General features: G+C 45.5%; 1 protein-coding gene and 2 non-coding genes across 4 annotated transcripts; 2 read left to right on the top strand and 1 right to left on the bottom strand.

Moving 5' to 3' along the window:
- The first annotated feature begins 243 nt into the window (after positions 1–243).
- On the top strand, positions 244–350 carry LOC147104480 (U6 spliceosomal RNA). Its single transcript, XR_015072553.1, has one exon. It is a non-coding gene; the product is annotated as a U6 spliceosomal RNA (small nuclear RNA).
- A 6,357-nt stretch (positions 351–6,707) lies between these two features.
- On the bottom strand, positions 6,708–14,038 carry LOC147104479 (dual specificity protein phosphatase 18-like). Of its 2 annotated transcripts, none has more exons than XM_085961811.1 (2): positions 13,973–14,038; positions 6,708–9,240 (listed from the first exon to the last, which is right to left on the bottom strand). In XM_085961811.1, the coding sequence occupies exon 2, from the start codon at positions 9,229–9,231 to the stop codon at positions 8,602–8,604; it is 630 nt and encodes a 209-aa protein (XP_085817937.1). In that variant the 5' UTR covers positions 9,232–9,240; positions 13,973–14,038; the 3' UTR covers positions 6,708–8,601. The 2 variants fall into 2 exon arrangements, with proteins under 2 accessions (XP_085817937.1, XP_085817938.1); XM_085961812.1 differs by lacking the exon at positions 13,973–14,038 and adding an exon at positions 13,821–13,965.
- Positions 14,039–14,275: 237 nt separating this feature from the next.
- On the top strand, positions 14,276–14,382 carry LOC147104478 (U6 spliceosomal RNA). The gene has a single exon (XR_015072529.1). It is a non-coding gene; the product is annotated as a U6 spliceosomal RNA (small nuclear RNA).
- The last annotated feature ends 1,736 nt before the right edge of the window (positions 14,383–16,118 follow it).

Below are 16,118 nucleotides of genomic sequence, written 5' to 3'. Positions count from 1 at the left end.
ATTTACATTTAGAACCTCGAGCCCATATTCCTCAGCGCAGAAATCTATTATTTTCAATATGTATGTTAGGAGTGATGAATCAAAAGTGATGAAATCAGATATTTTTGAGGTCAGATTCTCTGCATCCTGTGTATTATATTGTGCAAGAAATGTAACACAAAAATGTGACAAACTACATCACCACATTGTAAAAGTGTTTACTTTATCCATGCTTTATATAGCAGTGATCTGGTTTGAATATTCGTGCTCGCTTCGGCAGCACATATACTAAAATTGGAACGATACAGAGAAGATTAGCATGGCCCCTGCGCAAGGATGACACGCAAATTCGTGAAGCGTTCCACATTTTACACTTTTAAAACATTTCACTTTCTGCAAAACACCCCTATTTACTCCTGCTTTAAACACAAAATCAACTTCTTCATTCACCTGCTCCTCTAGTTAACTGATTTCAACCTTGTTTTGCCTCCACAAATTGGTGAAGCGTCCATATTTTGCACTTTTAAAATATACAATTTTCTGTAAGACTTGCATAACAGCAAAAGAAAAATACCGCAGATGCTGCAAATCTGGAACAAAAACAGAAAATGCTGATAACACTCAGCAGGTCAGATCGGTCAGATGGAGAGAACAGACAAGTCTTTCTGCGTTCTTTCTGATTGGTGTCATAATAACGTTTCTGACTCAACTGTTTCTGTTCAACTCGAGGCCAAATTCGGTTGAACAAGACTCAACCGTGTTCTCAATCTCCTCTTCATCAAGAGTTCTGCTGGGGTATGTCCAGTTGTAGCGTGCAGAGTAGTTCTGCACTTCAGCAAGAAATTTGCCAAACATTATTTCAAGCTGAGTCCCAAGCAACCCTGCAACACTTGCTTTTTGAGAGCTTCTTTCACTATTCTGACTGAAGCTGGATGATATGGTGGAACAAGAGTGTGTTTTATACCGTTCCGTTTCATAAATTCTTGGAATAGAGCAGAATGGAACTGAGGGCCATTGCCAGAAACAAGCTCTGCAGGTAAGCCATGACATGCAAAGATAGACCTCAACTCATCTACGGTACATTCAGTTGTAGTATTTGAACCCATGTGTTTCACTTCAATCCACTTTGAGTGACTATCTACAAGTACCAGGAAATAATCATTTGCTTGCTCACAGAAGTCTACAGGTACTCTCTGAAATGGTCTACTTGGCCATGACCAGGTTGTAGTGGAGTTTTGGGTGGTTTGTTTCTGCAATTTTGCCACTAGAATGGCTCTTACTTCCTGCTTTAGATCTAGCTCTGCAAGCTGTCAAAATATGGCCTTGCTTCTGGCAGTGAAAACTCTTCGCATTTCTGTATTGGCAGGACTGTGGTGTGTGATTTCCATTGCAGCGATAACAATTCATTAAACTGCTCTCACTGACACTGACTTGGTCTCACAGCTTTCGGTTTGGCGGTGGCTTAGTGTCTGTGGACCTCAGCTGCACTAGTCACTTGAGTTGGACGGAGCTCCCAAGCATTCTTCGACACCATCTCCATAGATAGGGAAATTTTGCATGCTATGTCAAACATTAGGTTCTTAATCTGTTTCATTTCCTGCTTTTTTTTCTCAGTCCTGACGAAGGGTCTTCGACCTGAAACGTTGACGCTGTTTCCCTCTCCACGGATGTTGCCTGGCCCACTGAGTTTCTCCAGCGTTTTCTGTTGTTATTAGGTTCAGAGTGTTCAGTAACTTGGACTGTGTGCGCTCATCCACCAGTCCACCCAAAACTTATCATGCAATGCACGATCCAAAAATGTGCCGATGTTACAAATGCAAAGACAGGTTCTTAAGAGCTACAATGTACTCATTGATGGTTTCACTTTGTTTTTGATTTCTGGTACCAAACTTATAGCTCTCTGCTATTTCTAATGGCTTTGGGTCGAAATAGTCGTTGAGTTTCTCAACAATGTCTTCAAATGATGCATCCTTCGCATTCCCTGGCGCGAGTAGGTTTATCAGCGTTCTGTAGACATCTGGTCTGATATCCATTAGAATAATTGCTTTCTTCCATTCACGAATTACTATATTTTGAGCTTGAATATTCTCATCTGCATCTTCGGTCTCAATAATGTTATTGGCCTTAAAAAAATCTCCATCCGCTCAATGTAAGAACTGAATGGTTCGCAAGCTTGGTCATACATGCCAAGGCTTCCGATGAATCCCATGGGCGCAGCCACGATTGTCCCGATCCCGTCAGTGAATCAGAACGCTGTGTACATGTGAGAATCAATGCTGCTGTTGCTGTGTATATGCACGCGAAGGCGAAGCACAGATGATTCTATATGAGTATTAACGGTAAAACATCGCAAAAATTCAGTTTCAGTGTCACAAATTCACTGTAAACATGTCCACTCGAAGATTGAACACTGTGGGCTTGATTTTGCCAAGCACGAGGAGGCGGGTTTGGAGGCGTGTGAGGTGGTAAAATTGCAAAAAATGGCGGGCGGGCCCGATCCCGCCTCCATCCCGAGCAACTTTCCCACATGCGTGTTTTCTGACCCCGTTTCCATCCCACCTTCAAGAGGCGGGATAGGCCCTTAAGAACCACTTATTTGCCTCTATTATCCCATTTTGAGAGGCCTTTCCAATTTTTAGACATTTCCCCCATCCTACACGCCTCCTCTGGAACACGCCAGGTAATCCTAGTGGCCTCACAATTGGATTACTTACGAACAGCTGCAGTTCCACCATTACAAAGGAGTTTTCACCGATGATCATTTGCAGGTGGCAGAACTTTGTTGTCTCAGGTCTGGGCGAACTTTTAGCAGGCCTACTCATTGTTGTGGAAGTTTGGAGCCTGACACCCATCTCCAGTGTGACCTCCTGGGAAACCCCTCTCCCCACCTTGACTGAGCGCTTCCTCAACTGAGGCATATGCCAGAAGCATGGCGACCATTTAATTCCTTTCCTCCTGGACATCAGATTCGGATGAAGACCAGCCACGGCAACAGCAGAACCATGAACAACAGCAGCACCAACAGCAGGAGCATCAACAGGAGCGCCAAGCTGCTAGTCACCCACCTGAAGCTGCACAGGCCAGAAGGTGCCAGCGCGACAGCATTGCTGCCTGGGATGCAAGGGACGCACTCACCTTGGCCACATTTGAGGAACCTGCACAATCAAACACTTCTGTCTCGCACCTTCTTACCAGAGCATCGACAATGGACAAGAACCTGCGGATTCCTATCACTCTGACCACCATACTGACAATTGCAAGGCGCCCTAAGCCCTCAATGTGAAAGTCCCATTTGCGAAATGACACAGGCCACAACTTCAACAGTTTGCCATCAAATCTGTTTATAATACAATGACAATGATGGCTGGTCCAAATACAAAACATCACAGCACCCAAGTGACTACCCTTGTGACTACTTGTGCTTCATCTTCCTCTTATGCGTGCTCCTATGTGGTGCTTCCCCTGTGGCTTCAGCAGATGTGGAGGCCCCTTGCTCACTTTCTTGCTGCTCCTGTCGCGACGCCTTTGGTGGCCGTCCTCTGGGGTGGCGAACCTGTGCGGGCTCGCCAACAGTCTGCTGCTCCTACGGCTGCGCAGGGGCTGAGATGCCCATCTCAGTTGGGTGAGGACTCTGGTGGGGCTCTGACCGAGAGCTCTGCAGTGGCATGGTCGTGTGAGCGCTTGAAGAGGAGCCCCACTCCCTTCTTCTCTGCCACCAACAGCCCTCTCATGGGTCAGCCGCACTTCAGAGCTAGCAAGTGGCTTGACAGCACCTTGCTGCACTTCAGGGAGGCCATGAGGACCCATTTCTGCACTGGAAGTCCTACTCCAGATGACTTCCATGAAGGTCTGGTTTGTATGCTCAATAGCTGACCATCGCTCCTCAAGAGATGTCATTCTATTCTGAACAATTACCATGTTTTCCATACCCTGGTGACTAAGCTCCTCCATGCCCATAGCCATCCTTGCCTCTACCATACCCATCTTGTCCTCTACGGTAGCCAGCCTTACCATGGAGTTAGCCATCCTTTCCACGGAGGTTGCCATCCTTTCCGCGGTGATGCGCTCATGTGCCAATGCCTCCACAAAGGCTCTGCTCATGTTTGCGATGGACTCCTCCATTCATTCCACACTCGCAGCGACCCTGGAGACAAAACCTGCCAGAGACTCCTGCAGCTGTTCCTGGAGTTCCAGCACCGCTCTCCTTGTGGATGGACCTGGAGGCACAGGGTCGACATGCAGCTGAGCCGTGCTGACAGACTCCTGCGCCCTCCGACGAGGACTCTCCACTGCTGACCCTGTCTCCACCATCTGCTGATGCTCACTTGTGAGCTGTGATACACCAGGTGCCAACACTACTGTATCTCGCGAAGGTCCCACTGAGGTGTGAGTGTCTGCGCTGGTGCTGGGTGTGCTGAATTTTGCTGATGCTGCGCCCTCAGAGGTTGCAGCTTCCTCTGAGGAGTCTGGAAGCTCAGGCTATTCCTCCTGGACACTGGGGACGGGTGCTTTCAATGGTCCTGTGGGGGAGTAAAGGACAGAGTTAAAGATGTGAGGTCAAAGTTACATGCACACTGAATAGTGCAGATGATCATAAGTCAATCTGTTAGGGCATCCGATTCATTATCAGTGACTCATGCAATGTCAATGAGATGCCAAACTATTCTGTCACCAGCTTGCTGTGATGCGCCCGTCTGTCCACTACTGAGGGTGGCCCTCCTCCTGTTGGCTCTTTCCCTCTTATTGTGGGCTCTCTTTTCCTGCAATGAGGGACACAAGTGTTGTTTGAGTGAGAATGAATGAGTGAGTGTAGAGAATCTATAGCATAGATGCTTAGGAGACAAAGGACCCTCCCTGTGTGTTGTAAGTTGTTGTCATTGCATCACAGTGATAGAGAGTGTGAGGGCTGCATGGTCAAATAGTTAAGTGAATGTGACCATAGAGAGAGAGGGAATGGGTAAGGGTGCAGGGATGTAAGTGTCAAGTTGGATGTGGAGGAAGAGGTTGGCAAAGCAGAGTGCTGGTGAGGAGAGGTGATGGGGATCAGATTGAGGGTGATAGGAAAGTCATACTCACTTTTCCAGGGCGGAGAAGGTTATGAAACCTCTTCCTGCATTGCAGCCAGGTTCTACGGCTCATTGATATGGAGTTGACCTCCTGGGCCACTTGCAGCCATGCAGCTTTAGTCTGCTGGGGTGGCTTTTTTCTCCCTGAGGAAGGGAGGAGCACCTCCATATTAGATCTTGCTCCCTGCACCAGACTTGGAGGGAGGGCTCATCAAAGCGAGGTGCACACTTTCGCTTGCTGGTGGACATGGTCGGTAAATGAAGTCCTTCATACAATTTCCAAAGCATTTCCAGTCTGCAGAAGAAACAAGTCTGCTTGCAGGCCTTATATCCAGCAGCATTGATGATCTCATTATAGGCAACTTTCTGTATGAAAAGACTCATTGGGCCAGGGGTTCCCACACGCTGGAAATCAAGTGCCTAATTAGGGGAAAATCACAATTTTTCAACACTTCACTTTGGAGTCGGGGTCCTGACACGAATCCCACCTGACACGCCCCAGCCCGCCCACACTGGCAAAATCGAGCCCTGTGTCTTTCCATGATCCCTAAAAATGGCTTTGGGATCCCATCCTCGTCGCCAAATTGTAATATACTTGGGTAGAACAAATGAAGGACAGAGACAGGATGAGTTGCTGGTGCTTGCTTTATTAGGCCAGAGCGAACTGAGCATGCTCATATTAAACCATGTGACAATACATGACAGAGAGTTTCTCAGTGAAAGCGTTAGGGGGTTGGATGGGGTACCGTGTGTCTGAACTGAGCCAGAGGGTGTGGACAGACTTTGTAAATTGGTGTGGGGGATGAGATGTGTTTATGTGACTGTTTGAGGTAAATTGTGGGTAAGTGAAGGTCTGTTGAAATTCAAAAATGTCACTTTATTTTTCCTTTTTTAAATAAAAGTCTATCAATTGTGAAGTAAGAAAGTGTATAAAGTTAATCAGAATGTATCATTAATTTTAATGTAAAAATCCAACATTTTCCAGGGAGCATTCTCCCAGACCCCCTTGAGAAATAGACAATTGATTTTGTACTTTGCTCCAATACCAGTCAATGTTTCTGTGCATACCTAAAATTACAAAGCCCGGGTAACCCACTTCTTTTCATGTGTCAGGGCTGTTCTGGGGTTGTTAGATTTTTGAAGGGTTGTTAGCTTTTTTTTTGAAGCTTTTGAAGCTTACTTTTTGCTCCCTCTATTACGTTGGCATGAATGAATTCTCTGACATGCAGAATTCTTTGCTGATTGTTGCACCCATTTGGACGTTTCCAGAGCGGTGCTGTTCTGTTGATGAATGTCATGTTTGCTAAATGACAACGTGGTGCAGTCAATCGCAGCCTTGTGCTGTCCTGGCAATGCCACATCCTTCAACAAAAACCATGTTGGCCTGTTTTGCTGCATCCTCATGCTGAATGTAGTGTAGTATCCAGCATGTCCTGACAGGGTATCTGTGACCTCTGGAACTGCAAAGTGGCTGATGCTTTCCAACTCTCCTGCTGTTGCCTGGGAGGAGCCTTTGGCAAAAACTCGAGTGCTGTAATTGTCAGGTGATACTGACAGACTTCTGACCCTGGAGGTGAGGTATTGTAAGAAAGACCGTGACTGTATGTCCAACCTGCACACCAGACCTGGGAGCTGGTTGGTCATAAAAAGTGAATTGTTCCATTCTTCTGCTTCCAATTTTCCTTTAATTTCAGCATACTGTTTATTTTCATTACATCAAAAACATCAAAATACCGATCCTCATATGCAGCAAGATGATTTAGAATACTTTACAATATGGAGGACAAGGATATGACAGATATCAAGTAAATGGAAACAAAAGAAAGGTTCAGATGGGGAGGAAAGCCATGGTCAATGAAAAGGGTTTGGAGAAAGTTCTTGAAAGAGGGAACTGAGTAGAGAATTGCAGTGCAGGCATAAATGTAGTGGAAGAGAAGGATGAGATTACAATTGGGCAACACATATTAAACCAAGTGGCACTGAGACATGGGTGGTTGTATATGATAAAGGCTGTACCTGTCCCGATTATAATATCACCCTTAAACAACTTGTTCTGATTGAAGAAAATAAAAACAGAATACTGAGAGCACATGGCAGGGCAGTCAGTGTTTGATAAAGAAAATTAACCTTTCAGCCATGCCCCTTCCTATGTATTGCTTAAAGACGCTCCCAACACATTAACCACAACTTTCTCTTTTAGATACTAAGCGGGTTGCTGTACATTCCAGTTTTTCTTTTTGTTCTGACATAAATGGTATTGCTGTGTGTTTAACCTCCATCGCCAGTGTTTAGTGTTATTAAATGCAAGCACTGTACAAAGGTGGGTAGCTCCAACTCAAACATTATCTGTGTAGTTTGTAAACCGTTCCTAATTTAGCACTTTGGTTAAACCTATCACCTTCTTACTCTAAGCTGTACTGCAATTTATTAAGGCAAGCCGTGTAAAATTAATACTCCTTTAGAGTTGAATGCAATGCACAAAAGGAAATGTATATGTTCAAATATATACTCAGATACAAGTCTATAAATGTATGTCTTAGTTTGGATCACAAGTGTGTGTTTGAGGGGCTGCGAGGGTGCATCTTACACATGGGTCACATCCTCTCAGTTTAGGAAATTCCCCAAAGGCAGTGCATCCAATACAAGCACCAATACATTCCTATCAGCTGAGGCCAGCAGCTACAGTGCTCTGACACTTTAATGGCAGCTTTCCCTCCAAGCACTGTACAAAGGTGGGTAGCTCCAACTCAAACATTATCTGTGTAGATTGTAAACCGTTCCAAATTTAGCACTTTGGTTAAACCTATCACCCTCTTACTCTAAGCTGTGCTGCAATTTATTAAGGCAAGTCGTGTAAAATTAATAGTCCTTTAGAGTTGAATGCAATGCACAAAAGAAAATGTATTATTCAAATATATAGTCAGATACAAGTCTATAAATGTATGTCTTAGTTTGGATCACAAGTGTGTGTTTGAGGGGCTGCGAGGGTGCATCTTACACATGGGTCACATCCTCTCAGTTTAGGACATTCCCCAAAGGCAGTGCATCCAATACAAGCACCAATACATTCCTATCAGCTGAGGCCAGCAGCTATTCTACAGTGCTCTGACACTTTAATGGCAGCTTACCCTCCTGAATCACAGCGTTATTCCAGGGACCCACTGCGGATTAAAATCAATACCTGCCCAGCAGCATAGCAACAGGAAGAGCAGATTCAAGTCAGCATCAGCAGCCAGGACTGACTGCAGAAGGGAGATATCACAGCACTGGTCCATTAGAACAAGAGTGGATGGGCATGGGATGGTTGAAATGAGAGTGGCAGAAAGAAGACATTTGTGGTACCCGGACATTATAAAGAACAGAATTTTGGTGTAGAGGAGCTTTCTAATGTTGACCCTTGTCTTATATGAGTCATGGATATTTTGGGAATTGTATTGTGTGGTATTAAGGGAAAGGTCATCTTATCCACAGCTGCCTTTATAGGCAAAGATATACAGCAGTAACATAACACAAACATACCTAGACAAAATAAACATTGTGAGTCAGGTGTACAATATTAAAAAGGAATCATTCCTCTCGTTTCTTCTTCATAAATGTCTGGTATGACTCCCAGAGGTGACGTCACCATTTTGATGCTGGTTTTTCCAAAGATTCTGTCTTCGTACTCAATCAGCTGCTTCCAGAATCCACTGTTTGGCCTAATTATAGGCCTGCGGGCCCTCAACCAGGCATGAGCCTCAACCAGAGATATGTGGTGGTATTTCATGAGGTAAGCAAGGCACAAAGTGGCGGATCTACTGATTCCAGCAACACAGTGCAGCAGTGTTCGTCCACGCAATTTTTCAACATGGTGGATTTTGTCTGCCACCATGTCGAAGTACTCACTTAACTGTGAACCAGGAGAATCTGCAATAGGAATATTAATATACTCAGTGCCTGGAAACTCAGAACTCATCACCTCTGGGAGCACACTGATTATACAAGTGACTCCACTGGCCAGCAAGAGACTCTGGTTATGCGAAGCAATAGCATTGCTTAAATATAAACTGCATGTGATCTGAGACAGTCCCGAGAGCCTTGGTGTGGACCGCACAGAGGGAAGTGATGAAATGCTCTGCAGTGTTGAGTTGGGTCTTAAATCCATTACAAATAGAACATCCGGTTTCTTCACTTCTTTGCACAACATTCAAGTTGCCTAAAAAGGAAAAGGAGTTAAAGTACTGATTAGAGGAGGAACAATGATTGATTCTACTCACTGGTCAGAATCTTAGAATCATAGAATAGTATATAAGAACATAAGAAAAAGGAGCAGGATTAGGCCATTCGGCGCCTCGAGCCTGCTCCGCCATTCAATAAATTCATGGCTGATCTGATCTTGGCCTCAACTCCACTTTCCTGCTCGTTCCCCATAACCCTCGACTCCATTGTAGTTCAAAAATCTGTCCATCTGCGCCTTGAATATATTCACGACTCAGCCTCCACAGCTCTCTTGGGTAGAGAATTCCAAAGGTTCCCGACCCTCTGAGCGAAGAAATTCCTCCTCATCTCCGTCTTAAATGGGCGGCCCCTTATTCTGAAACTATGCCCCCTAGTTCTAGATTCCCCCACGAGGGGAAACATCCTCTCAGCAACTACCCTGTCAAGCCCCCTCAGAATCTTATGTTTCAATAAGATCCCCTCTCATTCTTCTAAACTCCAATGAGTATAGGCCCAACCTGCTCAACCTGTCCTCATAAGACAACCCCTTTATCCCAGGAATCAACCTAGTGAACCTTCTCTGAACTGCCTCCAATGCAAGTATATCCCTCCTTAAATAAGGAGACTAAAACTGTACGCAGTACTCCAGGTGTGGTCTCACCAACACCCTGTAAAGTTTGTAGCAAGACTTCCCTACTTTTATACTCCATCCCCCTTGCAATAAAGGCCAACATTCCATTTGCCTTCCTAATTACTTGCTGTACCTGCATGCTAACTTTTTGTGTTTCATGTACGAGGATCCCCAGATCCCTCTGTACCGCAGCACTTTGTAGTCTCTCTCTATTTAAATAATGGCCCAGAAATTCGGGTCGGGGGCTTCCCGCGGGTGCAAGCCCCCGACCTGCACTTACCTTGCGCGCCGGCCGTTGAGCTGTGGGCCCCCGTGGAATTGCGATCCTGGGCCTCCTCCAACTGCCGGCGCGCAGTGCTTGCGCACTCCAGGGGCGCAGTTAGTTCGATGCGTCCCCTGGGATCACGTGGGCCATGGAGAGCCAATGGTAGCAGGGAATGCTTCATTCATAAGTTTGACAGGAAGAGCTGTCAAACTTATAAATATTATAAGCCCCAAAACATCACTAAATCTTCAAATAAATTTAAAAAAAACATCACATTTTTAAAATAAACTATAAATTACATGAAATAACCATTTTAAACAACAATTTAAATTTTTGAGAAAAATAATTTTATTTTCTAACGGTGCTAAAAATAAACTTACCTTTCTTTAAAGTATTTAAAAATAATAAACCTGTGGAAAAAATGTTTTAATTTTAATTAATTCACCACTTACCTTGTAAAAAGCAGGCCTTGCGACGGCTTTTTATATGTGTAACTTCTGGAGACTTACCCTCCTGGGAGAACCTGCAAATAAAACGTAAGTTCGATGCGCACGCACAGCCTCTCCTGCGCACGCGTTCGACCTCTGAACCCCTTTGTTCAGGGGAATGGAAGTACCAGTTTCCCGCGCACACGCAGGAAACCTGCACTTCCATTGGGCCTACGGGTGAGTACCCCGTGCGTACTCACCCGTGGAGACCCGAATTTCTGGGCCAATATTTTGCTTTTCTATTTTCCTACCAAAGTCGATAACCTCACAATTTCCCACATTATACTCCATCTGCCAATTTTTTGCCCACTCACTTAACCTATCTATATCCCTTATGCAGACTCTTTGTATACTCCTCACAACTTGCTTTCCCACCTATCTTTGTATCGTCAGGTTTATCCTTCTCCCCTTTTTTGAACAAGGTTGTAACATTTGCAATCCTCTAGTCCTTTGGGACCACCCCTATATCTAAGGAGAATTGGAAGATTGTGGCCAACGCCGCTGCAATTTCTACCCTTACATCCCACAGCAACCTCGGATGCATCCCATCCAGGCCGGGCGACTGATTCACGTTAAGTACCACCAGCCTCTCTAGTACCTCCTCTTTATCTATTTTTTATCTCATCCAGTATCCCAGCAACCTCCTCATTTCCATTAGGTTTGGCAAAGTCCTCTTCCTTGGTAAACACTGATGCAAAGTACTCATTTAATACCTCAGCCATGCCTTCTGCCTCCAGCAATAGTTCTCCATTTTGGTTCCTAATTGGCACCACCGCTTCTCTGACAACCCTCTTACTGTTAATATGCCTATAGAAGACCTTTCAATGCCCTTTTATGCTACCCGCCAATCTATTCTCGTACTCTCTCTTTGCCTCTCTTATTTTCTTTTTCACTTCTCCTCTACTTTTTATATTTAGCCCCATTCTCCCTTGTATTATCAAGCTGACATCTGTCATATGCCCTCTTTTTCTGCTTCATCCTACTCTCTAACTCCCTGGTCATTCAGGGAGCTCTGGCTTTGGTTGCCCTCTCTTTCCCTCTTGTAGGAATGTACCTAGACTGTACCCGAACTATCTCCTCTTTAAAGGCCGCCCATTGCTCCATTACATTTCTGCCTGCCAGTCTTTGACTCCAATTTACCTGGGCCAGATCCCTCCTCAATTCGCTGAAATTAGTCCTGCTCCAGTTAGGTATTTTTATTCTAGATTGCTTCTTGTCCTTCTCCGTAACTAATCTAAACTTTACGATACTATGACCACTATCCCCGAGATGCCCTGCAACTCTGACATTCTCCACTTGACCCTCTTCATTCCTCAGGACTAGATCCAGCAATGCCTCTTTCCTTGTTGGGCAGGAAACATACTGATCAAGAAAATTCTCCTGAACACACTTCAGAAATTCCTCTCCTTCTCTGCCCTTAACACAATCACTGCCCCATCCGGTGGCCTATAAAATACACCAAGTAGTGTGATAGCTCCTCTATTATACTTTCTGAGCTCCAACCAAATAGATTCTGTCTTTGATTCCTCAAGGACATTCCCTCTTTCTGGCACTGTAATATTTTCCTCAATCAAAACTGCTACCCCACCTCCATTTCCCCTCCCTATCTTTCCTGAATACCTTGTACCTAGGAATATTAAGCATCCAATCCTCCCTTTTTTGAGACAGGTCTCAGTTGTCGCCACTACATCATATTCCCACGTGGTTAATTGCACCTGCAGCTCACCAACCCCATTAATCATCCTTCGTGCATTTACACACATGCACTCCAAACCTAACTTAGAACCTGGATGCAACACCTGCCGTTTTACCTCCTTCCTTCCCACCATCCAATGCCTCAAACACTCTTTCCAGGTGAAACAACGATTTACTTGCAGTTCTTGCAATTCAGTATACTGAATTCGTTGTTCTGGATGCGGTCTCTTCTATATTGGGCAGACCAAACGCAGATTGGGTGACCACTTTGTGGACATTCAGTCCGCAATCGTGACCCCGAGCTTCCGGTCGCCTGTCACTTTAATTCTCCGCTGCACTCCCACTCTGAGCTCTCTGTCCTCGACATCTTACACTGTTCCCATGAAACTCAAGGTAACCTCTGCCCCTAATTTTCCGATGGCAGCTGTTGGTGCTTGTGCTTTACCCATTTACACCTCTTCTAGATACATCTTTTGTTTCTTTACTTGTCCTATTACCGTCTCCTTTTACTTTGTACAATCCTACCTTTTGTCATTTAATCACTCCTGAATCTCACCCTATCATAGACATCTCCTTTTGTTCTTTCCTCCCCGCCACCCTTTCCTTGCCCCTGCACTTGCTTAAAATCTGTTACACCTCTAACTTTTTCCAGTTCTGATGAAAGGTCATCGGCCTGAAAAGTTAATTCTGTTTCTCTCTCCACAGATGCTGCCTGACCTGCTGAGTATTTCCAGTATTTTGCTGTTTTTTATTTCTAACTTAGACCTCTTTGTATTTTCTATGATCCAATCTAATTCTGTATTATTGCTAACTCTAACTGTATCTCCCAGTTCTTTGTGCACCTTGTTTCTACTTTTTGACACTTCATCTTGGTGCCCAACACCCAGCCAAATTAGGTTAAACCCTCCAGCACAGCACTAGTTAAGCTACCCGCAAGGATATTGATCCCAGCTCTGTTCAGGTGCAACCCGTCAATCTTGAACAGGACCCAATGTCCCAGGAATCTGAAACTCTCCCTCCTGCACCATGTCTCAAGCCACACGGTGACCGACCATAACTTCCTATTTCTATTCTCACTAGCACATGGCACTGGGAGTATTCCAGAGATTACTACCTTTGAGGCCCTGCTTTTTCACTTCCTCCCTAGCTCCTTAAACTCTGACTGCATGACCTCAACCCTCTTCCTCCCTCTGTTCTTGGTTCTGACATTGACCACAGCCTCTGGCTCTTCCCCTTCCCCCCACAGAATGGTCTGCACCCTCTCAGTGATGTCCCTTACCCTGGCACCAGGGAGACAACATACCATACGGAGCATTTGTCACATTAACTTAAATGATCCTGACAATGTGGAAGACAACAACTTGCATTTATAAGGCACCTTTAGCACAGTAAAACGTCCCAATACGCTTCAGAGAAAAGTAATCAGACAAAATTTGACATAAGGATATATTAGCATATAGGTGACCAAAAGTTTGAAGAGGTAAAATTGTAAGGAGGACCTCAATGGAACAGAGCGAGGTGGAGGTTTAGGAACAGTTTGGGGCCCAGCCAGCTGAAGGCACAGCGCCAATGGCGGAGTGACGGGAGGGGAGAAGGGCCCGGGCCCAAATAGTGTTTGTAGAAAAGGCGGGCACGGCCCCTGAAAACTCACCACAGCTCGAGCAAATCAACAGACCCCGCCCCCTGAGCCCAATAGGCTCCGCCGCCCTCATTTACATTTAGAACCTCGAGCCCATAATCCTCGGCGCAGAAACCTATTTTACTTTCAATATTTTTGTCAGCAGTGATCAATCAAAAGGGATGGAAGGAGATATGTATGATTTTAGATTCGCTGCATCTGTGTATAGTATTGTGCGAGAAATGTAATACAAAATCTGCCGAAAATGCATTACCAGCATATAAAGGTATTTATATTTTCGATGCTTTATATAGCACTCTGCTTCATTCCCCATTCGTGCTCGCTTCGGCAGCACATATACTAAAATTGGAACGATACAGAGAAGATTAGCATGGCCCCTGCGCAAGGATGACACGCAAATTCGTGAAGCGTTCCATATTTTACACTTTTAAAACATTTCACCTTTTGAAAAACAGCCCTATTTACTCCTGCTTTCAACATAAAATCAACTTCTTCATTCACCTGCTCCTCTAGTTCACTCATTTCAACCTTTTAACTCCATAAATTGGTGAAGCTTCCATATTTTGCACTTTGAAAACATACAATTTTCTGTAACACTTTCATACTAGCAAAAAGAAAAATACCACAGATGCTGGAAATCTGGAACAAAAGAGAAAATGCTGCTAACACTCAGCAGGTCAGATCGGTCAGGAGTAAATACATTTGCAAATAATGTTTCAGCGGAACTCCATGCTGGCGATTTGTCCGCAGCCTTGGTGTCAGCCAGCTTTTCTCTTCCACCAGGTGCCCGAAACACCATTGATTGTTCCTCTGCAGTCTCTGTCTATTTATTGAAGGACACCATACATCAAGATTCACGGATTTAACATTGGCGACGAGTCGATTCGAACCAACCTGCAACTCTGCAGAAGAAGGCCGATTCCAGGGGCACGGGCGTCGACCATCCGGCGGAGACTCCAGCGAGACAGGCTGGCAGCAGGTACGGCGCAGACCCTTCCCGGACGGCGGCGGCTGGAGCCGACCGACGGCACAGGGGAAGGCCGAGCAGCGTCGACGGTGTAAGAGAGAGGGTAAAGCGCACAGGGCGCAGCCGGGGTTGAAGACCGAGCGGCGTCGACGGAAAAAGAAAAAGAGAGAGAGAGGGTAGAGCGCACGGGGCGCAGCCGGGGTTCAGGACCGAGCAGCGTCAACGAGAGAGGCGCGCAGGAAAACGCGCAGAGCGCGGCCGGTGTTCAAGGGCTGAGCATCGTCCGCGGGGGAAGAAAGGGAGAGCACGGGAGACGCCATTTTTGAGCCGCAGCGGAGAAGAAAGGAAAGCGCGGGAGACGCCATTTTGAGCCAGCGGAGAAGAAGGGAGAGCGCGGGCGACGCCATTTTTAGCAGTCTAACCACACCCAGGGATGCCAAAGAGTGGCAGTGTCACAGCGTTCGACAATGAAGTCGAAGATTGGGCGACATGTAGAACGCATAGAAGTGTACTGCAAGGCGAATGAAGTGCCAGATGCCAGGAAAGCACTGGTATTGTTGAATTCCATGGGTGCAAAAACATATGGCTTACTGCGAAACCTAGTAACCCCAGAGAAGCCAGTGGAAAAGGATTTTGAAAACGTAGTGTCAATCCTACGGGACCACTTAAACCCCACACCGCTGCTGATAACAGAAAGATTTAAGTTTCACAAAAGGAACCAGCATAAAGATGAAAGTAATGCTGAGTATTTAATGGAACTGCGCAAGCTATCGAAACACTGCCAGTTTGGAACGGGACTAGCAGATACTTTAAGGGACAAGTTCGTGTGTGGGCTTCAAAGTGAAGGAACCCAGAAATGGCTTCTATCAGAAAAGGATCTTACGCTGGACAAGGCTTTCAGCATGGCAGTATCACATGAAGCAGCAGCACGGGGCGCGGCTGAGATACAACGGAGACCGCAAGAATATGGCACAAATGTAATGGCATACGGAACAGTGAAGTGCTATCGCTGCGGCAGAACAACACACGACCATAAGGATTGCTGGTTCAAGGACCAAGTGTGCAGACAGTGTGGAAAAGTAGGACACATAGCAAGAGTCTGCAGGTCAGAAAAGAAAACCAGCAGCAAGAAATCTCCACAGGAGAAGTACAAGAAGGTACATAAGGTGACGGAGAGTAGTTCAGACAACC

Source organism: Somniosus microcephalus, chromosome 19 (assembly GCF_052327205.1).
Source record: "Somniosus microcephalus isolate GS21.2 chromosome 19, FLI_Smic_1.0, whole genome shotgun sequence".
Lineage (NCBI taxonomy): Eukaryota > Metazoa > Chordata > Chondrichthyes > Squaliformes > Somniosidae > Somniosus > Somniosus microcephalus.
This window is presented reverse-complemented; position numbering and strand designations above follow the sequence as displayed.

What these genes read in the sequence shown, in the direction of transcription:
- LOC147104479 (XM_085961811.1), bottom strand. Translation starts at nt 9,231, where the DNA reads ATGTTGTGCAAAGAAGTGAAGAAACCGGATGTTCTATTTGTAATGGAT.